The 26,615-nt window shown below is 47.5% G+C and overlaps 1 protein-coding gene across 1 annotated transcript in view; it reads right to left on the minus strand.

Annotated features, from left to right (window-relative positions):
* Positions 1-26,615, minus strand: part of LOC144683062 (uncharacterized) — a 101,927-nt gene that overhangs the window by 21,840 nt on the left and 53,472 nt on the right. The window contains exons 29-41 of the mRNA XM_078546076.1: positions 24,581-24,731; positions 22,648-22,761; positions 20,878-21,045; positions 18,299-18,388; positions 15,439-15,591; positions 14,086-14,184; positions 11,987-12,076; positions 7,902-8,041; positions 5,499-5,625; positions 5,322-5,402; positions 2,852-2,950; positions 2,483-2,533; positions 1,132-1,317 (exon numbers count right to left, since the gene is read on the minus strand). Of these exons, the coding sequence (XP_078402202.1) occupies positions 1,132-1,317; positions 2,483-2,533; positions 2,852-2,950; positions 5,322-5,402; positions 5,499-5,625; positions 7,902-8,041; positions 11,987-12,076; positions 14,086-14,184; positions 15,439-15,591; positions 18,299-18,388; positions 20,878-21,045; positions 22,648-22,761; positions 24,581-24,731 (1,549 nt within the window). The remainder of the gene's footprint in view (positions 1-1,131; positions 1,318-2,482; positions 2,534-2,851; positions 2,951-5,321; positions 5,403-5,498; positions 5,626-7,901; positions 8,042-11,986; positions 12,077-14,085; positions 14,185-15,438; positions 15,592-18,298; positions 18,389-20,877; positions 21,046-22,647; positions 22,762-24,580; positions 24,732-26,615) is intronic.

Raw genomic sequence — 26,615 nt, forward strand, 5'->3', positions numbered from 1 at the left:
CATTTGCAATCTTTCCTATTTGAGTTAGCAGCCGACGAGTAAAGTGGTTGGGGGCAAAAAAATAACGACTTTTGTTTTAGTATTTTATTTTTAAACTAGGCATATAATTTCATGGAAGTGTAATTTAAGCACAAAATTTAATAGCAGGCTTGAAGTCCAGACATGAAATAAGGGGTCTTGCACACACAGTATTTTAATGGTTCTTGACCGGCTAAACAATCTTTAAAGACCTCTCTGTGTCATTATTGCTTGATTTGGGTTCATGTGATTTCATTGCAACCTCTGTGTGAGCAGGGTCTCCTTAGGGATGTGTTTTAACCAGGGGAGATTGGGTTTCAGCTTATCCTCTCTGGCAGAGTCAACAATTTGACACATGAACCAGAGAGGTACACAGTTTGCCGGGGCAATCTATTGTTACTGAGTTTGGCTGGCTCAACATTGGAGTTTGGAAAGATACCTGTCCCTGGAGCCGGAGTCTCATCAAATTGCTTCCAGATCATTCTTAAAGAAGTGAGGCTGTAACTGGACCAATAGTTCACCTATGCTCTGTGAGCAGTTTTGGCTGGTTAAACTCCAACAGTAAGAGGGTTTGGGGATCCTTCATTCTCAGGTTTATGGATGTAAGCTGTGTGAAGAGAGTGGGCACTCCAAATGAGATAAGTCAGTGGAATCTATACTCTGATGAATTTCCTGACAATTTAGTTTGAAGTTTCTGCCACATGTTTTTGGGATTCCACACTGAATAGACTTGAGACCAAGCAAAGAAAAGGAGCACATGATCTTCAGAATGTATTCATTGGCCAACAAACAATCCCAAATAATTGTGGCTGAAAATAAATAATTGATTTATTAATTAATTGATAGATAACTTTATTGCTCTTCTGGCTAAACCTAAACTTCTGACCATATTCATTGCAGGCGTTGCGTCCATACAGATAGGAAAGCTTCTCTCGCACACGCACAGAGGTGCATTAGCAGCTGGGCACAGCGGAATGACGTCATTGGCATTCCGCGCATGCCCGCGCCAGGGAGCATGTGCAGACCGGCCATCTTGCATTGGCAGGAGTTAGTGTTCTACTCATTCATCGTCACAGCAAATCTTCAGTCAAGCTCTGAAGATGGACAACTTACCCGGATGGCCTGTTTCACCGACAGTTCCTTTTTCACCTTTCGGTCCCTCCAGAGCCACGTTAGGGGGTCCCGGAGGACCTTGACTGCCCTGATGGCCTCTGGGACCTGGAAACCCTCGGTCTCCTTTAATACCCGGAACTCCAGGTGAACCCGGGTATCCTGGTAAACCAGGGTCACCTTTAAAACCTGTTGAAAGAGCACACAGTTAGCACAATGTAGACGATGCAGCCACCAGCTCCACAGGTTATCACAGTTGGAAACACTGTCAGTCTTGTGACAGCAAAACTCTGGGTTTGTGCAAGGTGGTTGGGGAGGGAGGGGGCAGTGGGGGTAATTCCAGCTGCACCTAGTGAGACCATTCTTACAAGCCAGGAAGAAGATGATTGGCTAATCATTCCTGGAGCCCACACTGCTATATTTGTATAGCTATCTGCACGGACTGTATCTGCTTTTATTGGGAGAGATTGCTGTAGTTTTCAATCATGAGGACTCTTTCGAACTGGAATCTTTAGATGGCTTGTTGTAGAAGGCTGCTTAAACAGACTCTGATTGTTGAGTGAATAAGCTTTGTTTGCTCTAAGGTACACTGCTTGCCATGAGTCCTGCCATAATTCCACACACTATCCCACATCACATGAACTGCCATGGTTCAAGAAGGTGGCACATCACCACCTCCTCAAGGGCAATGAGGGATGGGAAAACTACCAGCCTAGCCCAGTGATACCCACATCCCGTGAAAGATTAGAAGAAGGTCCTGCTGCCTCCAGCCCGTTAGCTGAGACAGTGATGTCCACGGCCACCCTGAGTAATTCCTTTTGTGTTTGATGTTCTTTTAAATTCATTTTGGAATGTTACCACTGCAGTCCAAGCCAGCATTTATTGCCCATCCCTAATCACCCTTGAGAAGGTGGTGGTGAACTGCCTTCTTGAACCGCTGCAGTCCATGCGGTCTAGGTACACCCACAGTGCTGTTAGGGAGGGAGTTCCAGGATTTTGACCCAGCGAAGTGAAGGAACGGTGATATATTTAGTGGGTTTGGAAGGTGCTGTCTAAGGAGCCTCGGTGAGTTGCAGCAGTGCATCTTGTAGATGGTACACACTGCTGCTACTGTTCTTTGTGTCAATGCTTCTCAAATTTAGTCATTGCCTGATTCAAACATTAGGCTAAAGCTTCTGGCTAGGAAGGTAAAGTGTTAAGCTGCTAAAAGAGGGAATTTAATCCGTAGATGCTAACAGAGAAGGTGGAGGAATAACCATATTCCAAAAACCAATGACAGGTTTTAAGGGGCATCTGAAAGGAGGAGTCAGAGAGGTGGAGATGGAGCATTTTTTTTAAGAACGGGTGACCTTACCCCTAGTTCCTGGCAGACCTGGGATTCCTGGGATATCTCTTCCTGGGATGCCTAGACAATGTGCAAAAAGTACAGATTGGATGTTAGATGCAAGATTGTAAATTAGAGTAATCTTCAGTGTTTCCACGCTTAAACTGGTGTTTCTAATACAGAGGAGATTCACTACAATCCAGGCACGATGGAGGAATTCTCCAGCAATGCTGCCCTCTCGGGACCTCCAAATGGCAGATATACTATCACCCGCGCCCTCGGCCCAAAACCTTTGCAACTGGTTGTTTGAATTGTTAGCTTATATTTGGGATTTTAGAAGGACCCTACGCATTGTGTCACAACCTCAAAGGTTTACCCCTATGCATTAGACACACATACCTTGGTTACCCTTTTCACCAATCGCTCCTGGGATTCCGTCAAGGCCTCTTGAGCCTTTCTCTCCAAGAGTTCCCGCGATGCCTGGAGGACCAGGAGGACCTGACACAAGAAAACAACAATCATAAAAAGATCCACAAAACTAAAATCTGCAATTAAGAGAGCAGCGGATGACCTTGCTCGGAACCACCCCCCCACATTGACCAGCAGGTTCGTTGCTGTTATTTGGAAAAATGTCATGAAGACAAGTTGGCTTGTGGGCAAAATCTAAACGTTTCAATTTTTCTCCTCCAATTCTTTCTCATTGCATCTCATCCCTTGAAAATAACAAACCGTGGCTGGGATTTTCCGGTCCTGCTGAAATTCCCGCAGAGCGTCGATGGACTTTTTGCCGGTCCGCCAAATTTCCCGTCCCGCCCACGACGGGTCACACTGCTGGCGGGACCGGAAAATCCCGGCCCACGTTTGGGGAAGGGCCTCAAGGGTATCACAGGTGGTTATTCCCATTGTACGCATCTTGGATTGAGTGCTGGTAGGCTAGTCAATAAAGGACATCATTGATGCCGTACCAATGCTTATAGCCCCAGGCCTGAAATCCCAAAAAGGGGTTGTTGGGTAGTGACCAGGAATGGCCCAGGGATTCTGTGGCATTCCCCTGTAGCTGGAGGCCAGAGAAGTCAACACATGTCGGTGACTAAATCTAGGACAATACTGGTCAATATGATCAATGCCATATTTGAGGTGTATTCATGAGGAATGCTAAGGTCATGTTATGATACACATAATATCCATCTTCTTTTTCATCTTGTTTCCTTCCAGGACCATTATTTTCTAACAGTACTTGAGGAAGATACAAATAGGAGGAGGCCATTCAGCCCCTCAAGCCCGTTCTAGCATTCAACAAGATCATGGCTGATTATACCTCAACTCCATTTACTCCTCTTTTCTCCGTTATCTCCTGATAGATATCCTTTGCCTACAAAAATCTGTGGAAAAGTTCAAATGACTCCCAGCATCAACAACATTCTCACAGAGAAAGTTCCAGATTCAATCAGAAATGTCCCCCCGAGGAGACCTTTGGAGCTCGAATGGTTGAATAAAGAGCAAATGTACCGATTGGATGTTTCCAGTTGCAAGTCACACTCAGAGAGCCTCAGATCAACAATAAATAACACCAAGTTCTGTGTCTTATTGGAGAATTAACCCTTAATGTTCTTTCTAACATGATGATCCACGTTCTTTTTAATTCATCTCTTTACAGATAACTGTACAGCATTTCTGATTGGTTCTTGGGATGTGCACAATGCTGGATTAACGGCAGGAGAAGGAGGGTGGGCAGGAGGGTCATTCCCAGGACAGAATTCGGATGGATGGCTAGTTCTCACTGGGAGGCCCCTATCATTTCAAGGCCTCATTTTCAGTGGGATGTTTAGCTTCAGTTGGGAACTGAAGGCAATGTACTGGAAGATTGGACAAACTCGGAGATGGAGAAAGGTTGGGGGGGCATTGTTTAAAATTCAGGACAGGGCAGGGGAGGCCAGTCTTGACCAAGGGGACACAGATATCAGGAACAGCATCAGGAAAGCTGTTCTCACAGAGGATCCTGAGGCTATGGAATTCATTAGTGATTGAAACAGAGATTGTGACTACGTTTACAAATAGGGTTGACATCTGATTGAAAGAAAGAGGGATAAAGACACCAGCCATATAAATGCCGTGGCTACAAGAGCAGGTCAGAGGCTGGGAATCCTGCAACGAGTAACTCACTTCCTGACTCCCCAAAGCCTGTCCATCTACAAGGCACAAGTTGGGAGTGTGATGGAATATTCTCCACTTGCCTGGATGAGTGTAGCTCCCACAACACTTGAGAAGCTCGACACCATCCAGGACAAAGCAGCCCCGCTTGACTGGCACCCATTCACAAACAGTCATTCCCTCCACCATCGACGCACAGTAGCAGCAGTGTGTACCGTTTACAAGATGCACTGCAGGAATTCACCAAGGCTCCTTGGACAACACCTTCCAAACTCATGACCACTACCATCTAGAAGGACAAGGGCAGCAGACACATGGGAACATCACCACCTGGAAGTTCCCCTCCAAGTCACTCACCATCCTGACTTGGAAATATATCACCGTTCCTTCAATGTCGCTGGGTCAAAATCCTGGAACTCCCTTCTTAACAGCACAGTGGGTGTACCTACACCACACTAGGGATGGGCAATAAATGCTGGCCCAGCCAGCAATGCCCACATCTCATTAACAAAAGTTAATAAAAGAAAAGAAATGGGAACGCACAGCTGGGGGTGGGGGTGGGGGCAGTGGGATTAGGAAACCTCTCATGTGTAGAATAGATATCAATACAGACTGGACAGTCAAAACAACTTGCACTCATGTTACATATAACTGAACATTTTAAAAAAGATTGAACCAATATTTTGGAGGAATAGTTTTGCTTGCTACTTATCTGTACCTGGCTGTCCTGGAATTCCTGAGAAACCTGGTTCACCTGGGAGACCAATGCTGCCTTTACTTCCTGGGAGTCCTGGGTTACCTAGAGAAATGATCATATAAACTTATTAAGCTCCCCTCTTCATTCAGAGAATTCAAACGATTCATTTCAGCTTTAGAGGAATTTTAGCCCCCTTACCTGGGATTCCCGGCACACCTGGGCTGCCCTTTGGTCCCGTTGGCCCCAGCGATCCCGACATGCCCGGCACACCTGGCTCACCTATCAGTCCAGGGTCACCTGGGAAGCCTGATGGACCTGAATCTCCCTAAATCATCAACACACAATAAAACCTGTTCAGCACACACCCATCGCAAATTATCTCAACCTTCTCATCGAGCCAGCGCAATCGTGGTACAGAGTTACTGTGGGGAGGCTGGGATTGTTCTCCTTGGAGCAGAGAAGAATAGGGGGGGGATTTAATAGAGATTTTCAAATCTTGATAAGAGTGAACGAGGAGAAGCTGTTTCCTCAGAGGGACACAGGTTGAAGATAATCGATAAAAGAATGGGAGGGGGAGATGAGGAGAATGTTTTTTTTTAAACATGGCGAGGTGCTGTGATCTGGAATGCGCTGCCTGAAAGGGCAGTGGAAGCAGCTTCAGTGAAAAATTTCAAAAGGGAATTGGATATAAACTTGTGGGAAAAAATATTGCAGGGCTGTGGGGCAAGAGGAAGGGGAGTGGGATTAATTGGATAACTCTTTCAAAGAGCCAGCACAGACATGATGGGCTGAATGATCTCCTTCTGTGATGCGGGATTCTACAATTCCTTGATTTGATGGGGCCAACTTTGAATTTTGAGAAAGTGATTGGGGAGAGTTCTGCTCAGCTCCCCATCAGCCCAGTTTCCTGAAGTAAAATGGCCTCTGCCTCACTTTTGTTTCTCAGGCGAGCTGTGTGGAGGATCCCAGTGCAGCCCACTGGAGTGACACCTCAGGATCCCAGTGCAGCCCACTGGAGTGACACCTCAGGATCCCAGTGCACCTCACTGGAGTGACACCTCAGGATCCCAGTGCACCTCACTGGAGTGACACCTCAGGATCCCAGTGCACCTCACTGGAGTGACACCTCAGGATCCCAGTGCACCTCACTGGAGTGACACCTCAGGATCCCAGTGCACCTCACTGGAGTGACACCTCAGGATCCCAGTGCACCTCACTGGAGTGACACCTCAGGATCCCAGTGCACCTCACTGGAGTGACACCTCAGGATCCCAGTGCACCTCACTGGAGTGACACCTCAGGATCCCAGTGCACCTCACTGGAGTGACACCTCAGGATCCCAGTGCACCTCACTGGAGTGACACCTCAGGATCCCAGTGCACCTCACTGGAGTGACACCTCAGGATCCCAGTGCACCTCACTGGAGTGACACCTCAGGATCCCAGTGCACCTCACTGGAGTGACACCTCAGGATCCCAGTGCACCTCACTGGAGTGACACCTCAGGATCCCAGTGCACCTCACCGGAGTGACACCTCAGGATCCCAGTGCACCTCACCGGAGTGACACCTCAGGATCCCAGTGCACCTCACCGGAGTGACACCTCAGGATCCCAGTGCACCTCACCGGAGTGACACCTCAGGATCCCAGTGCACCTCACCGGAGTGACACCTCAGGATCCCAGTGCACCTCACCGGAGTGACACCTCAGGATCCCAGTGCACCTCACCGGAGTGACACCTCAGGATCCCAGTGCACCTCACCGGAGTGACACCTCAGGATCCCAGTGCACCTCATTGGAGTGACACCTCAGGATCCCAGTGCACCTCACTGGAGTGACACCTCAGGATCCCAGTGCACCTCACTGGAGTGACACCTCAGGATCCCAGTGCACCTCACTGGAGTGACACCTCAGGATCCCAGTGCAGCCCACTGGAGTGATACCTCAGGATCCCAATGCACCTCACTGGAGTGACACCTCAGGAACCCAGTGCAGTTCACTGGAGCAATGCCTCAGAATCCCTTTGCACCTCACACCCGATCAATTCAGGTCTCTTCAAGTTACAGGAGCAAATGTAGACTGTGGGGATATTAGGACAGATAATTAGTTACCACCTGTTTTATATCCTTCGACCAAATCTAATTTCAGCCCCCAACCCCTCCCCCCCAAGCTGTAACAGGACGATGTTTTTAATACAGCACTGGGGCCGAGTTGATAAATTCTTGTTCCAGGCCTGCAGCCTTATTCACTGGGAGTTGGAGTGCTGCCAATCTCTACATGCTACATCATCCCAAATGGCCATGGGAGAGTGCCGGCTGGATATCTGGTTCAGCCTGGCCAATTGGTGAAAAGAGATTCCCTGAGCACATTGAGCTCGGCGACTGGATCAGCGTCAGGATCAGGAACATCTGGTGCAGCTGTTCCATCCCTTTATCATAGTGACACAGAGGCCAACTGGAGTCAACTGGATGGAGGTCACTGATCGAGCGTGGGATCTTCCTGCCCCACAAGGCTCGTTGGCAATGTATTTCTTCACTTATCCGGCAGGGAGAGTCCCAATTCCAGGGGGGTATTTAGACAATCATTCAAGGTCTAAACTCACCTTTGGACCTGGAACACCTGGAACTCCGAATCCTGGCACTCCTGGGATGCCCTTCTCACCTTTCTCACCGCTCACTCCAGTATAACCTGGGACGCCCGTCTGTCCTGGCTCACCCGGGGGACCCTGGGGTCCAGAGGTACCTGAGGAGATCATGTCAATTAGGTGAATTTCTTATCGTAGGGTCAACAGTTCAACCCATTCCGAGCCTGAATGTTCAATGATTGCTGAAATGTTCCTCCCATGGATGAAATCCTTTGTTCTTAGACTGAATCTCTTCCTGCTTTCATTCAAGTCCTATGGAATTGTGCTAATTAGATTAGATGGCCCATGGAGATCTATCTCAGACACCCATTACACTCTGTCCCCTCTTTTAAGCCATTGATATAGATTGCGAATTGCTGAGGCACTGACCTCCTTGCAGTACCCCACTAGTTACAGCCTACCAACCTGAAAATGTCCCGTTTATTCCGATTATTTCCTGTCTATTAACCAATCCTCAATCCGTGCTAAACACTACCCCCAATTATGAGCTCTTAATTTTATGTAAAGCCTCTTGTGTGGCACCTTATCAATTGCTTTTCGAAAATTCAAATTTACTATATCCACTGATTCCCTTTATCCATCCTGCTAGTTACAACCTCAAAAAACTCAATAGATTGGTCAAACATGGGGCGGTGTTTAACGGAGGTGACGGGGGTCTGACATGTCAGCTGGAGAGCCGGTGAGAGTCCTGCATCGCCTCTTTCCTGGAAGGACCACATTAACTGGGCAGCATTAGGCCCTGCCCGGCCAATCAGAGGCTGGCAGCTCTTCACTGCCTGGCAGCACCACCAGGGAGATGGGGACTGCTGCACATACTACACCCGCCCAAGGCACAAGTTCACCAATGGACCTCGGCACAGGTGAATGATGGTGGGAGTGGGGTCAGAGGAGGATGGTGTTGTGGGGCAGTGGGGGAGGGTGGTCAGCAGCAAGGGTGGGGGTGGCTCTCAGTGCATCCACACGCCCACCCCCCCTTCCCGATGTCGGACCCCTCGATCAGGCTTTGAATGAGGGAACTCCGCCACGCCCCGGAGTATATGAACCAGTTCACCCTGAGAGTCGGGGAGGGACTGGGACAGTCTGTGCCTCTGCCTTGCTGTTGTGGAAATAAACCTGTTTGAAGGTGCAGGCTGGCTTCAGGCTCATTCTTCCTCAACATACACTTATTGGAATTAGCAGCACCCACCACCAAACCCGCCACAGGGGAAGCCATTAAATCCTACCAATGATTGCCTTTTCATAAATCCGTGTTGACTCTACTTAATCATATTATGATTTTCTAATGTCCTGTTACCATGTCCCTAATAATAGATTCTAGAACTTTCCCTGTCACTGATGTCAGGCTAACAGGCCTAGAGTTCCCTGTTTATTCGCTCCCTCCTTTCTTGAATAGCAGAGTTACCTTTACTCATTTCCAACCCATGGGGACTGTTCTAGAATCTAGGGAGTTCAGGAAGATCGTAACCAGTGCATCTATTATCTCTCCGTAGCCACCACTTTTAAAACCCATGGATGCAGGTTGTCAGGTTTAGCAGATTTCACCACTTTCAGTCCCTTTATTTTCTCCAGGACCATTTCTTTACTGATACTAATTTCTTTAAGTTCCTCATTCTCAGTGTAGCCCTGGTTCCCCACTGTTTCCACAATGATTTTTGTCTCTTCTATCATGAAGACAGATAGAAAATCCTGGGTTTTCCCTGAGCCGGACTCTCTCAGGGACCCTTTAAAAATGGCGGGTGGGAGCCGATTCTGGGATTCCCGCTCCCCCGTTCCAGTATCTGGCGATTTTTGCCAGCGAGGGATAAGGGTGTGGGTCTGGGTAGCCTGTTCACATGCCGCTCGCCCACCCTTGCCATCTCCATTGCAGGAATGGGCAGTCCAACCAGAACCTCCACCACACTCTTGTAACTTTTTGGAGTCAGGACCGTCAGTAAGAATAAGTGGCCCATATACCTCAGAGGAGTCATGAGACACAGGGGAACCCCCAGTCTCAAGTGGAGAACCAAAAAAAGAACATTCACCTGTTCCTGGGATCCATTCGCTGACAAGTTTTGAAATACAAAAATAAATCTATTCTTTTAATTTCAATAGTCAGATGCTGCATTATAAGTTAGGTGCATTTTTACTGCAGTGAGTGAACAAAGGACTTTTCAAAGGGAAGTTGACCATTACATTCATTAGCATTGTGTAAATGTCAAGATGCATTAGAGCACTTTTCCAATTGGATAAATTTATTACACATTCAAAACTGAAGAGAATACCTCTTGGGAACTCTAAGTGCTATGATCTGAAGTCATTTAAATCCCTGGCCCTTTAAATTTGAGGGAGAAAAGTCTGCAGATTTCATTTAGAGAATAAACACAGACCCTTGTTCCTGAAGTGCCTTAATTGACAGGCATTCTGGTACAGCTTAGATCAAAATATGGGCATTTGTCCTTGCAATTCAATTGGCTTTATGATTTGTGAGCTGCAATGGTTTGTTATTGCAGCTGAGCCTATTATGAATGCTTGCCTGAATTTCAAAAGCTAAAAAACCACTTACTCACCAGACGGCTTTGCAGACAATTTGATCAGCAGTTTTAAGAGTTTATTAAAATATTAACTGTCTTTGATGTGGTTAGTGAAATAGATGTTTATTTTTACAACAGATTGATCATTTAAGGGGACTTAATCTTTTATTGAATGTCTTTTTTGAAGGAGGGTTTTTTTCAGTATGAAGTGTTTTAATGACAGTTCTATTAGATTGTTAGAGGCTTTTTTTTAAAATGTCCATTTCAAAGACATGGCTCCTGAGGTCTGCCCATAGTGGACATTGGATGAATATTTATGGAGGATACATTGGCATGATGGAGGGGACATGCGAGATTTCAGAGGGCATGAGAGGTATGTGAGATGGGTGGGGGAGTGAAGAGGGTGAGGGTTTGAGGGCCTGAGAGTCAGAATTAAAACTGGACCAACGTCCCAGTAAATGGGGGCGGATATTCCAACCTGCAGCCCCGCAACCTGCAGCCCCGCAACCTGCAGCCCCGCAACCTGCAGACCTCCGTTTCCACCTTGGGCCTGGCCTATGGAGTCGATGGGCCCAACTCCATCTCGCCCCATCCTCCCCGGAACAAAAATAAGACGGTGATGGTGGGTTGTGGTGGTGTGGAGGAGGGCTGGGTGGAGGGGTGGGGGGCATTTTAAAGGAGACGGGGGTCTGCTGAGTTGGGAAGTTTCCTGACTTGATCTTCCTGCCTCCTCCATGAAAATCTGGCCAAAGGTATTTGTTAATGTCTCTGTCATTATGTTTATTCTTCATTAGAATTTCTCCTAGATCCACCTGTAAAGGATCCACCTTTACTTTCACTCATCTCTTCCTTCTTACATCCCTGTAGAAGCTTTTACTATTTGTCTTTATGTATCTGACTAGCCTCCTTCAGAAACCATGAGGAAGACTATGGGAAAACACCTGGGTCATTCTTCATAAGATTGCCTCAAGAATCTCACATGCGAGACTGTTGCGACCTGCCCAAGCTGTGACTCAGTGGCTAGCAGACCCTCGCCGGAGTCAGAAGGCCAAAGGTTTAAGACCCACTCTAGAGACTTGAACACACAATCCAGGCCGACACCCCCCGTGCAGTACTGAGGCCATGCTGCACTGTTGGAGGCGCCATCCTTAGGATGAGACAATGAAGCCGAGGCTGTATCTACCCTCAGAAATGGATGTAATAATCCCATGGCACCGTTTTGAAAAAGCAGGAGATTTCTCCTCTATGTCCCATATTTGTCCCTCAGCATCTGCTCATTATCACATTGCTGTTTGTGGGATCTTTCCATGCACAAGTCGGCTGCCATGTTTCCTTCATTACAAAAGGAAGTCACTGGGTGTAAAGTGCTTTGGGCTGTCCTGAGGGTATGAAAGGTGCTATAGAAATGCAAGCCCTATCTTTCATTTGTTTGGAGCAAAACACAATGGACGGTCTGCCCAACAGGTACAAAATCACTGAAAGATTGAGACGTGCTTCACACTTTGTAGAGTTTTTATTGTTTTGCAAGGTTACCTGGTAGTCCCATTTCTCCAATTGATCCTTTCTCTCCTTGGACACCTGTCAATCCTGGTTTTCCAGGTCTTCCTGGGTCTCCCACCGGCCCTAGTGGAAGCAGGAGTGACATTTCTATTAGTCTTATTGCTCCATTATATTTCCCCCCAATTTTCTCTCTCCCCTCCTGCTGTATTTTGAGCTGTCTTTCTGTGTTTGAGATGTTTACAGGGGTAGGGTCAGACTGCAACCTGGCAGTGCCACACTCCTGTTCCAGTTTCAGCCTTGTGGATGAGTGTGGGAGGGCTATTCCGCTAAAGCAGGTAGATTATTGAAGTCAAGGTTGAACCGATTCCTGGTCACCATGCAGTCAAACACACACACATACAGTCTCACCCGGACAAACACACACACACACACACACATACAGTCTCACCCGGACAAACACACACACACACACACACACATACAGTCTCACCCGGACAAACACACACACACACACACACACACATACAGTCTCACCCGGACAAACACACACACACACACACACACATACAGTCTCACCCGGACAAACACACACACACACACACACACATACAGTCTCACCCGGACAAACACACACACACACACACACATACAGTCTCACCCGGACAAACACACACACACACACACACACATACAGTCTCACCCGGACAAACACACACACACACACACACAAACATACAGTCTCACCCGGACAAACACACACACACACATACAGTCTCACCCGGACAAACACACACACACATACAGTCTCACCCGGACAAACACACACACACACACATACAGTCTCACCCGGACAAACACACACACACACATACAGTCTCACCCGGACAAACACACACACACATACAGTCTCACCCGGACAAACACACACACACACATACAGTCTCACCCGGACAAACACACACACACACATACAGTCTCACCCGGACAAACACACACACACACATACAGTCTCACCCGGACAAACACACACACACATACAGTCTCACCCGGACAAACACACACACATACAGTCTCACCCGGACAAACACACACACATACAGTTTCACCTGGGTTGTAATGAGCCACCCGTGGAATTGTGCCCTCTCTCACAGTGGAAGCTGAGAGGTCTCTCGCATTGCCCTGAATGAGATCAACCAACCTGCCAAAGGTCAAGGTTTGAACTGAGAACCCTCATGACCTGTGTGGATCATCCATTCATCAGGTAAACTCGCCATGCGTCAACATTTAAGGCATGTCCCTGTGACTGGGCATGTCCAGCAAGCACTGAAGGTTTGGAAAGTGGGGCATGTGACCCATCACTGGTTCTGTCAGGGTCAGGTGGCACGGGTCAGTGATCACATGATGGCACAGAATGACACTTCATACTGGGAGCGACAGAAACATCCTATAAACATCTTTTAACCACCCTATAAACAGCCCGAGAAACATTCATTAACCACCCTACAGACAGCCCCATAAACATCCTATAAACAGCCCCATTAACATCCTATAACCATTCTATAAAAACCCTATAAACAGCCCCATAGTGAATTGTTGCGGGGGAGACACACGTTCTTCCTCTGAGTTCTTGCCTCTGGAGTGTGTGCTGGTTAAAGTCGCTCAGTTAATTCACTTGTGGACATAACAGGACATCACCTGTCTATCCAGTGTTAATTTGGGGGCAAGGGTGTCCTCTCAAGTGGATATAAAAAGATTCCATGAAATTATGTGAAGAACAGGGGAGCTCTCCCCAGAGTCCCACCAATATTTATCCCCTCAACCCACTTCACTAAAACAAATGACCTGGTTATTATCACGTTGCTCCTTCTGGGAGCTTGCTGTGCACAAATTATCTGCGACATTTCTTACATTACAACAGTGACTGCATTTCAGAAGTATTATTGGCTATGCAGTGCTTAGATGCTGTGAAAGGCTCTATAGAAATGATTCCACTCAGTTCTGTCCTACCCAAGTGATAGCATTTAACAATTCAGTCAACACCGTTCATTAAAAAGATTAAAAACTCCAATGCCCGAATATTTACCGAGTATATTTCTGTCACATTCCACTTGTTGCACTGTTTTGCCCCTTACCTGGTTGGCCTGGTAATCCAGGTTGACCATTCTTTCCTGGCACTCCGGGATCACCCGAAATACCTTGATGGCCCTTCGTTCCTGGGAAGCCTGACAGTCCTGCGGAGAGATGCATAAACTTTGAGAAGACTATTCCATGAGGAGGAGCTGTTCATTGTTACCGTGTGTACCTGAGTCAAAGCTGCCAATCCCCCTGCTGTCAACAGGTGAGGGTGATTCCACTATGAGTGGTAACCGTAACCCCAACGACACAGCGGCCTCGTTGAGAGAGACTCATTTGGAAAGTTCTTTCAAAGAGGACGTTGGGGCTCGATGGTCTCCTTCTATGCTGTAAGGTTATGATTTTAACTGTACATGGAATTACATCAAATACATTTGGAAAGGGGCCGTCCAGCTCAATCAGGCCACGCCAGCATTTATGCTCCACTCTGTCCTCCCCCACCATCTTTCCTGATCTAACTCTATTCTCACATTAGAGGAGCCAAATGGCCTTCTCCGGCTCCTATTTTTCATGTTCTTGTGACAAAGTTGGCCCCAATCCCTCTGCACCAAGCCAGCTGATAACTGCTTTGGTGGGTGTTGCTGCCTGACCTTCCCTCTCTCCGCCCTGGGCCCTGGGCAGGCAGACCATCCCTGAAGTACACAGCAACCTCCAGCTGAAGGGCCAACTCACTTAGCAGGACCTTGTGCAGTAACTGGTGGGGGAAGGAGTACCACAGCTGGAGGCTTGGGTACCAGCCTTGGGGCCTTGTGCCTGCTGCTGAAGAGGAGGCTCACAGGCCAGAAGAGCCTGAAGGACAGCATCGAAACAAACTTACCCAATCCCACCAGGTCCTTGTCAGGATGTTCCTGACCCCCCACCCACTCTCTGATCTGAAGTGGATTTCATTGTAAATCAAATCCTCAATTTATCAAGATGTCCCAGTCAGGAGTCGCCAATTTATTTATCAACAGGGAAGCCAATCAGGTCGGTGTAAAGCAGGGGGCTAATTTGTTATCACTTGTTTTACGTTACTGTCAAAGACCAATTTCATTCCCCCTAATGTTTACATAAACATTAAATATTAACACCCAATCTAATCACAAATTGTGAGTTACAGGGACAGGAAGTGGATGGAAAGCGTGTACATACATCCAACTTAATATATTTCAAAAGCACACACATGCATGTGGATACAACATGTAACACGGAACACACACACTCTGCCAAGCACACACATGCACATATGCACACACTGCACTCACCTACACACACACACCGCCACATACATGCACACACAAGCAGATACACAAGCACAAGGCACAGGAGCACAATATAGTGCCCTTATGAAAAGTCAAAATGAATTCACTTACCCTGATCTCCTGTTTCTCCTTTCTGCCCTTTCATTTTCTCCATCGCACTTTTGTCCATCACTCCAGGTTTTCCCACAAGACCAACTTCCCCTTTTGTCCCCTTCTCACCCGGTACTCCATTGGGTCCAGGGAAACCAGATAAACCCTGCTCACCTGACAATGAAAATGTGTCAATATGGCACAATCTGTTGGCATTAATTAAGCTCACTCAAATCCTGCTGCTCCTGTGTTATAAAGTACATCAAAGTGGTTAAAAACACACACAGCACTCTTTCTGTTCTGAGTTTTGCTTTTCCTCCCTGTCTTGCTGCTCCCGGTGACTCATTGGAACCTCATGCACCCGAGCAATCTTCATTAAGCTGGAGTATTGAGGGTCACCAAATGGACAGGTAGACCCTACTCGCACCAAATTCTACATCATCTCTGTCCTGCTCAGAATTAGGCAACAGTGAGAACCACATCAGTGAGGACTCCCAGTGCAACTCCCTCCTGACTGTATACCACTGTGCTGCCACCTCTGCTGGGCCTGTCCTGCCGGTGGGACAGGACATACCCAGGGATGGTGATGGTGGTGTCTGGGACAATATCTATAAGGTATGATTCTGTGAGGATGACTATGTCAGGCTGTTGCTTGACTAGTCAGTGAGACAGCTCTCCTCTAGCCCCCAGATGTCAGTAAGGGGGGCTTTGCAGGGTCGACAGGGCTGAGATTGCCGTTGTCATTTCCGGTGCCTGGGTCGATGCCGGGTGGTCCATCCGGTTTCATTCCTTTGTGACTTTGAATGGCTTGTGAGGCCATTTCAGAGGCCATTTCAACCACATTGCTGTGGGCCAGGAGTCACATGTAGGCCACTAGTGAACCAGATAGTTAACAATCAACAACAGTTTCATGGTCACTATTAACTGAATTTAAATTTGAACCCATGTCCCCAGAGCATTAGCCTGGGCCTCTGGATTACTGGTCTAGTAACATTACCACTATGCCACTGTCTCCCCATATATTAAACCTGGGATATTTCTGTGCTCTGTATACTATTAGTAGCACACTATCTGGTGTACACCCAGCATGGAAATGTACATGGACAGAAAGATTATTTGGTTAACTTCACAGTTCAGAAGATTCTTTCCAACACAGATCAAGGGCAGCAGACACATGGGAACACCACCACCCGGAAGTTCCCCTCCAAGCCACTCACCATCCTGACTTGGAAATATATCACTGTTCCTTCACTGTCCCTGGTTCAGAATCCTGGGACTCCCTCCCTAACAGCACTGTGGGTGTACCTACACCACATGGACTGCAGCGGTTCAAGAAAGCAGCTCATCCCCACCTTCTCAAGGGGCAACTAGAAATGGATAATAAAAATGCTGGCCTTGTGTCTGAGGTCCACACTCCAAGAATGAATTTTTGAAAATTACAGTCGGGGTGTTGCGAGGCCGGACATACTTGAAGCATGATAAGGCAGTCAGCTGAGCGTGTTACACTACACATTAAGTCAGGGCAGTATAACGTCATTTAGTCCATTGGGGGCGATGGTTGTGTAGTGGTAATACCATGGGTGTAGTAATCCAAAGGCCCAGGATAATGCTCTGGGGGCACAGGTCCAAAACAGCAGCTGTCAGAATTTAAATTCAATTAATAAAATCTGGAATTAAAAGCTAGTCTCAGTGATGGTGGCCATGGTGATCATTGTAAAAACCCATCTGAGTCACTAATGCCCTTAAGGGAAGGAAATCTGCCGTCCTTACCCTGTGTGGCCTACATGTGACTCCAGACCCACAGCAATGTGGTTGACTCCTAACTGCCCTCTGAAATGGCCTAGCAAACCACTCAGTTCAAGGGCAATTAGGGATGGGCAACAAATGCTGGCCTTGCCAGTGATGCCCACATCCTATGGAAGAATAATAAAAAACAATTCCCTACTTGTGGCAATGGTCAGTGCCTTTTGGCATTGAGTACAGCTTGGCCAATAGGAGGACAGAGGTTAAAGGGCAGATTTGCAAGTCTGCAGGAGATTCCTAAAAAAAGATTGATTTTGCTTCTGGAAACTTACATGTCTATTAATATTGTGACAAAATATTACAGCAAAATTCCTTACTCAACAACACCCCCACCCCCAACCACACATCCAGCTCCCCCCCCACCAAACCACCCCCACCACAACCCCTCAACACCCCATCTCACCCCCATCACACCTCCCACCTCCCCACCACAGCCCCACTACCCAGCAACCACACACCCCCAGCCCCGCCATCCACCCCCACCACACCGCCACCAAACTGCACCCATCCCCCCCACCACACACCTCCAGCACACTCCCCACCTCCCTACCACCCCCCACTACACCCCTCACCACCCCACTCACCACACCCCCCACCATATCCCTCCACCCCCACCACACCGCCACCACACCCCTCCACACCTCCAGCACACTCCCCACCTCCCTACCACCCCCCACTACACCCCTCACCACCCCCCTCACCACACCCCCCACCATATCCCTCCACCCCCACCACACTGCACCCACCCCCCCACCACACCCCTCCACACCTCCAGCACACTCCCCACCTCCCTACCACCCCCCACTACACCCCCACCATATCCCTCCACACCCCTCCACACCCCCACCACACTCAACATGTTTAAGATGCCTTTGGTTGGGAAAGACACTACGGTAAATGCAAGTTCCTTTACATTTTTAATAATGAAGTCTTCTCTGCGACTCAACCACACACTGTTAAATACAGAGCCTGCCCCTGCAATGGCACATCATGTAAATACTTTTGTTTTCATGCAAAATACCTTCTGGTTACCATGCTGTCAATCAAAAAACATTCGCAATAGGATATAAGCACTGACCTTTTGGACCAGCATGTCCCACATTCCCTGAAGCACCCGGGAAACCTTGGCTTCCAGGTGTACCCATGACTCCCATTTCTCCTTTAGGACCTAGAATTGGAGAGGGTGATCAGAATTTCAGAACTTAGGCCCAGAGTGAAATCCAACAGTGATGTTCACACAGTAGCTGAGGCTACGGTTAGTGTTGGTCCGAAGCTACGAGGCAGAGCCCAGACTGGTGCGGACTGAGACTTTGCTTTGTTTCAGATTCACCTCGGACTCACACTACTTGGTTCAGCATCAGTATGAAACTGAGAATCTATCACATCGACAGCAAGGCTTGCAATGCTTCTTTTTACCAACTTGCACTCCTCGTGAACACTGTGGTCGTGTTAAGTTTATCCTGTATCTATAACTCTCACTATTCATATTAACCAATGGTAGATGACTGGAAATATCTAACTTGTTTGTTTAGCTTCTTTTAAAGCCAAAACAATTAACTAAATTAACAATAACAAGGGATAAATCAGGCACAGCCCCTAAGTCAGGTCAGTTGTAAAACCAAGGACAAAGTTTAAAGGAACCTTACAAACATCAAACCAAAATGTGATTAAAGGGGTCAACAAAACACCCCAGTCCTCGCGGTGCCCACCGGGCACGGAAGGCCTCGATGGTGCCGGCAGACACCGCGTGCTCCCTCTCCAGGGACACCCGGCCGCGAACGTAGCAGCGGAATAGGGACAAACAATCGGGCGGGACTCCCCCCTCGATCGCCCGCTGCCTGGACTTGTTAATGGCCAACTTGGCCAAGCCCAGGAGCAGGTTCACGAGAAGGTCCTCCTTCTTCCTGACCCCCTTCCGCACCGGGTGTCCGTAGATCAGGAGCGTGGGACTGAAGTGCAACCAAAATAGTAACAGAAGGTTTTTTAAATAACTAAAAAGGGAGTGCAACCTACAACACCCTATATAAACATGGTCCACGGACTCCACAAGACCGCAAAAAGAGCAGGTGTCTTGGGAGTCCGTGAACCTACACATTTTACAGTCACTTGTTTGTTTAGAAAGAGCAGGGATTGATTTGTTGCCGATTCCTGTATTTGCCTTTGTGGCATTTTCCCATTTCACACACCTAACAAAGATCACTAGCAGTTAACAGTTGACTGATGGCCTTCTGGATCTCTTTAATTAGAATTGATCAACTTGGAAGGAAGAACAAGGAGAGGCATTATTGAGGCATTAGGAACTAAGTGATATCATTTGACATGGGATGCAGAAACACAGGCCCACAATTCACATTTACAAATGTTTGAAGGTGGTAGGACAGGTTAAGAAAGCTGTTGAAAAGGCATATGGGATCCTGGGAATAGAGGTGTGGACTATAAACACAAGGAAGTTATGCTAGTCCTTTATAAATCACTAATGAGGCCATACCTGGAGTAGTTTGTGCAGTTTTGGTTTCCTTATCTAAGGAAGGATATACTTGACTTAGAGGGAGTGCGACAGAAGTTCACCAGATCAATCCCTGGGATAGTGGGATTGTCTCTTGAGGGGAGATTGGGGAGACTGGTCCTGTATTCCCTACAGTTTCGAAGAATGAGAGGTGATCTCACTGAAAGTTACAAAATCCTTACAAGGCGTGACAGGTTAGATGTGGATAGGATGTTTTCCCCTGGCTGGGGAGTCTAGAACCAGGGGACGCAGTCTCAGAATAAGGGGCAGGCCATTGAGGATCGAGATGAGGAAGAATTTCTTCACTCAGAGGGTGGAGAATCATTGGAATTCTCTATCCTAGAGGGCTGTGGAGGCTCAGTTGTTGAGTATGTTTAAGACAGAGGTCAATAGCTTTCAGATACTAATGACATCAAGGGATATGGGGACAGTGCGGGAAAAATGGCCTAAGAGGTAGATGATCAGCTCTGATCTGATTGAGCGGTGGAGTAGGCTCGATGGGTAGAATGGCCTACTGCTGCTCCTATGTCCCTATGTTCCTAGACTCCAATGGGAGTGTTGTGTCCAATTCGGGCACTGAACTTTAGGAAGGATGTCTGGTCCTCAGAGAAGGTGCGGAGGAGATTGCCTGGAATATTTCCAGGGATGTAGGATTTCAGTTCATGTAGAGAGACTGGAGAAGCTGGGAGTGTTCTCCTTGGAGCAGAGGTTAAGAGGAGATTTAACCAAGGTGTTCAAAAATCAGGAAGGGTTTTTATTGGATAGATAGGGAGAAATTGTTTCCACTGGGAGGAGAGTTGGTGAGCAGAGGACACAGATTTTAGAAAATTGGTAAAAGGATCAGGGTGGAAGATGAGGAGAATTTTATTCTAAAGCTTTGGGTTGTGATGGTCTGGAACGTGCTGCCAGACAGGGCGGTGGAAGCAATTCAATAGTAACTTTCAAAAGGGGAATTTGATAAACATTTGAAGGGTAGAAGCATACAAGAGTAGGGGGGACTGGGGTTAATTGAATAGCTCTTTCAAAGAGCCAGCACAGGAAGGATGGGCTGAATGGTCTCTGTGTGATTCTATGATTTAAGATTTTGAATTAACCTTTGAATAATTAATGAATAAGTAACAAAGGTAAATGTTCTGCAAACAATATCTTACCTTGTACACCCGGAGGACCATCTTTTCCTGGAGACCCAATTTGCCCTGGGTAACCAGGGGGTCCAGGGAGACCTTTGGATCCCTCTTTCCCCTTCTCCCCCTGTGGACCTGGGATGTCCAACCCTGGAAAACCAGGGTCACCCTTTAGCCCTGTTGATCCCTGGAATCCTGCATTATAGAAAGCAGAATAATCAAATATATAAACATTGAATTAGTGAGTAACATTCTCTCATCAGTTACATGGGTTAAAGTAAGAGTTTGTCCCAAACAGAACTGTAGAAATTCCAGTCCATCATGGCCTTGCCCAACGCTGACTATTCACTTGAATCCCATACCTCTGCCCTTCTGTTATCATTCCTTTTCCTTTCGTTAGCTTGTCTCTGGTTCTTTCCAGCTCTATTTTTTCTGTTTCTTTTTCTCACTCTCTTCCTTTGTTTTTTCCCTCTGTCAGCTTGGCTCAGTTGGATCACTCTCACCTCTGAGTCAGAGGCCATGAGCTCAAGGTTCACTCCAGAGAATTGATCAATAGATTCAGGCTGACACTCCCAGTGCAGTACCAAGGGAAGGCCAGAAGTGCCGTGTTCCGGAAGAGGCATTAGACCAGTCCTCTCAGATAGATGTAAAACATCCCATGGCACTATTTCAAAGAAGAGCAGGGAAGTTCTCTCCAGGATCCTGAGGCCAATATTTACTATTTAACTAACATTTGGCCACATGCAGCAAGACCTGGACAATATCCAGGCTCAGGCTGATAAGCGAAAAGTAACATTCAAGCCACACAAGTGCCAGGTAATGACCATCTTCAATAAGAGAGAATCTAACCATCGCCCCTTGATATCCAATGGCATTACCATCACTGAATCCCCCACTGTCAACATCCTGGGAGTCATCATTGACCAGGAACTGAACTGGACTAGCCATATAAATACTGTGGCTACAAGAGCAGGTCAGAGGCTGGGAATCCTGCGGCAAGTAACTCACCCCCTGACTCCCCAAAGCCTGTCCACCATCTATGAGGCACAAGTTAGGAGTGTGATGGAATACTCCCCACTTGCCTGGATGAGTGCAGCTCCCACAACACTCAAGAAGCTTCACACCATCCAGGACAAAGCAGCCCCGCTTGATTGGCGCCCCATCCACAAACATTCACTCCCTCCACCACCGACGCACAGTAGCAGCAGTGTGTACCACCTACAAGATGCACTGCAGGAATTCACCATGGTTCCTTAGGCAGCACCTTCTAAACCCACGATTACTACCATCTAGAAGGACAAGGGCAGCAGACACATGGGAACATCACCACCTGGGAGTTCCCCTCCAAGCCACTCACCATCCTGACTTCGAAATATATCGGCCGTTCCTTCATAGTCGCTGGGTCAGAATCCTGGAACTCCCTCCCTAACAGCACTGTGGGTGTACCTACACCACATGGACTGCAGCGGCTCAAGAAGGCAGCCCACCACCACCTTCTCAAGGGCAACTAGGGATGGGCAATAAGTGCGGGCCCAGCCAGCGATGCCCACATCCCGTGAATGAACTTTTTAAAAAAAATCACTAAAAACAGATTATCTGCTAGTTATTGCATTACTGTGCGTGGGATCTTGCTGTGCGTAAGTTGGCTGCTGCGTTTCCTACATTACAACAGTGACTACATCTCATTGGCTGTGAGGAGCTTGAGGCTGCCCTGTGGCTGCGAAAGGTGCTATAAGAATCTTCCTTCCCCCTCCCCCTGCCACCCACCCCCAAGTGGCGAGTGTGTGTTGAAGGTACCTGGGAGGCCGGCTGGTCCTTGGGGCCCTGGGTTTCCGGGCTGACCTGGTGGCCCGGCTCCTGCTGCTCCAGGGAGTCCGGGAGGGCCCTGCAGGCCTGCTGGGCCGGTACTGCCTAAAAGAGCAGAAAAAACAAATGTGTGTTTGAACTGTCGCAATTGCATTTTAAAAATCCATGGCTAACCCTCAAAATGAGGACATTGAAACTCAAACTCCTCTGTTTCCTTTTGCCCATTATCAGAAGTCTTTAAGGGCTGAAGCTTTGACCACCTCGTTGCTCAGCGATGTAGAAAGATAGGAAGATGAGTGAGACCTTCAGCCCCTTGAACAACTGGGTCACAGCTGAACTGCACCTTAACGCCATCCCCTCACCTTGATTCTGTAACATTTAATACCCTTACTCAACAAAGATCTATCAATTCCAGTCTTAACATTTTCAATGGGACCCCCGGGACCCCCCCCCCCACCCCCCACAACCTCAACAGCTTTTGCAAGAGGAGATTTTTGGTCTGTTGGGGAATCGAGGGATATTGGGAGCGGGCGGGAAAATGGAGTTGAAGCCCAAGATCAGCCATGATGGTGTTGAATGGTGAAGCAGGCTCGATGGGCCGAATGGTCTGCTGCTGCTCCTACTTCCTGTGTTCAAGTGAAGCATAAGCACTGGCAATGCACCTATGGCCTGCACAATGTAAATAATTTCTAATATTTAATAAACTGCTTAGTTTGAGTGATGGGCGGGAATCTGTTCAATGGGTGGTTCCTGTTCAGTCCTAGGCTGGAGTGATGTCCTCGGTGTTTGAGATTTTCCCGGTGTTAGTAGAGTCCCTTCCCTAGGCCAATGCTCGATGTGTGCAGGATCTGCTGTTGTATCCTAGGCTTCTCATGCCAAAAAACAAACAACGCGTTGAATTTTCTACCCAATTTCCTGAATTTTAGTTGCATGTTCCCTATTTTTCTGATTTGTTGCAGTTTTACCCTGAAGCAACCAATGAAATGTGATGTCTGAAGCACAATGGTGCCCACAGGAAGTAAACAAATGTAAAGGTCATTGAGCTCGTGTGACAACTTCACTATGGGAGAGGCTGAGCTTTAACCAACGAGAGATTAAAAACTGAAGGTGGCTTCACTTTAATAATTCTTTCCAAACTGGATAAATCATCAAATGGATGATTCCTTTTCAGGCCCACATTAAGCTGTTAAACTATACAACACAATGCACCTGACTCTCCCAGAAACCAGAAATATGATCAGTGATCGAGCCAACGACAGTTGTCACATTGCTTCCAATTTCCAACGCTGAGCAGTTGACCTATTACAGATTCTTTTACTTTCATGAACCTTGCGATATATTGCATGCATAGCCTTGTACTTCCAATTGTTAATTGCAAATTACTCTACCACTTTCGGTTAAAAACTTGGGGCAGTAGGGGTGATTTTCCACATGTGTGCTCCTGAGTGGCCGACACGCCTGTTGGGAATTGCAGCCACATTCCATTAGGGACAGAAAGTCTTGGGACAACCCAGGGAAGACTCCATGACAGGGATCTAAATTCACAAGGTTTGGGGTAATATGCATCAGTTCAAAGAATACTTGCTGAATAGTACAGTTTGCAGCACGTTGACTGCAATGAACAGCTCAGTGTGAGTCGGGGAATCTGGGGTAGTTGTCTCTGCTGAGGATAGACCCTGTAGGAACATGAATCCCTCCGGCAAAGATTGTCAATAACTGGGAAACTACAAAAACCTTAAGCTGCAACGATTGTGAAATATCTTTACCAGGAGTTAAGAAAATGCATTTTTCAAGTTTCGTGACCTAAAAGAAGAATTTGCCGGGTGTTAATTTTTGAGTTTGTGTTGGGGAAACTGCCAGTCCAGATCATGTAGATTTGAAGCTCATTCTTTGTAACTTTCATTGGAGTTGACTTTTTGCTCACCTTTATCACCTGGGAAGCCAGGTGAACCGGGACGTCCTGATGTTCCAGGTGTACCAGGGGGCCCTGGGTCACCTTTAACACCTTGAGCCCCATCGAGTCCTGGGACACCTGGAAATCCTTGGGGTCCTGGGAGTCCTGCTCCGGGTTGTCCCTGAATTCAGCAAAGAATAAGTTGGTTAGAATGACAGAATTATACAACACATGAGGCTATTCGGTCCATCGTGCCTGTGCCAGCGCTTTGGAAAAGCTATTCAATTAATCCTACTCCCCCTGCTTCTCCCCCTGGAGCCCCTGAAATTTTTATATTTCACATACTTATCCAATTCTCTTTTGAAAGTTACTGTTGAATCTGCTTCCACCTGTTAGGCAGCGTGTACCACAACACAACACGCTGTAAAAAACTTCTCCTCATGTTACCTCTGGTTCTTTTGCTAATCACTTTCAATCTGTGGTCCCTGGTTACTGACCATCCTGACACTGCAAATGGAAGTGGTGATGGAACAATAGATGACCTTTAAGAACGAGATGTTTCAGGTACAGCAGCGCTTCCCAAACTGACCCCTGTTGGTGTCACAGGAAGAGCAGGCGGAGTCGTGAGCTCCTCCCTCGGAGACTGCGCCCTCCACCAAGGCCCAGGGGCTGTCCAAGCCCTGCCCTTGCCCTCCTTGTCTCTTGGTTCCCCTCTGCGGAATGGCGGGGGAGAGCAATGGACATGCTGGGTTGGCGGAGAGGTTTCATAAACATCTTGTGTAGGCCGCAAACCTCAAATAAGAAGCTACCAGTCTCTCGTTCATTCCAGGCAGGGCAGCAGCTACAAGGCTTCTCCCGGTGACAGGCTCGGGTTAACAGCTGCCCTCTTTATAGGGGGCAACGGGCAATAGGGTGTTTGCCCCCTAGGAAGGCGGCGTCCATGCAATGTGCAGCAAGATGCATGTGCAGCCCTCCTGCAGCAGGAAACAAGAGCAGGGAGCTGTTACTGAGCCTTCCGTCACTGGGGATTATGGAGAGGTTGACAGAAACCTACATAAGTACGTAAAATAATAACATTTTTACAAAGTAGATGAAAATACAGATTTTCATATTGATATGACACATTATAAGCTGATCTATAACACACAAACTTTAATAATTAGGTACTGAATGTCACTAGGCTACTTTATTACTGTTCTGTTTTTGACAGTGTCTGGGGTCATGTTAATTTTCTAGTGTTGAAATGGGGTCACATTGGAAAATAGTTTGGGAAATGTCTGAGGTGCAGACTGGATACATTTGAAGGGAGAGAGTCAGGGGAGTCAAAGCCAGGGCTCTGTGAATGATCAGGGAGATGGAGGTTGTGACGAGAAAAAGAGGGTGTATGATGGAAGTCAAGAGAATTCTTCAAGTGAGAACTAGGTCAAATATAATAGGCTGAGAGGGGAGGTAAAGAGGAAAATAAGACTGGCAGAGAGAGAGAGAGTTTGAGAATATTTGGCAGTTAACATAAAGGGGAGCCTAAAAATCCTCTTCCAGAATGTAAATAGTAAGTGGGTACTAAGAGGTGGTGCGGGTCCTATATTTTTTATTCATTCACGGGATGTGGGCATTGCTGGCTAGGCAAGAATTTATTGCCCATCTCTAATTGCCCTTGAGAAGGTGGTGATGAGCTGCCTTCTTGAACCGCTGCAGTCCATGTGGTGTAGGTACACCAACAGTGCTGTTAGGGAAGGAGTTCTAGGATTTTGACCCAACGACAGTGAAGGAATGGTGATATATTTCCAAGTCAGGATGGTGAGTGACTTGGAGGAGAACTTCCAGTTGGTGGTGTTCCCCATGTGTCTGCAGCCCTTGTCCTTCTAGGTGGTAGTGGCCGTGGGTTTGGAAGGTGCTGCCTAAGGAGCCTTGGTGAGTTGCTGCAGTGCATCTTGTAGATGGTACACACTGCTGCTACTGTGCGTTGGTGGTGGGGGGAGTGAATGTTTGTGGATGTGGTGCCAATTAAGCGGACTGCTCTGTCCTGTATCATGTCAAAAATCTTGAGTGTTGTGGGAGTTACACG

This window comes from Cetorhinus maximus, chromosome 7 (genome assembly GCF_964194155.1).
Source record: "Cetorhinus maximus chromosome 7, sCetMax3.hap1.1, whole genome shotgun sequence".
NCBI classification, from domain to species: Eukaryota; Metazoa; Chordata; class Chondrichthyes; order Lamniformes; family Cetorhinidae; genus Cetorhinus; species Cetorhinus maximus.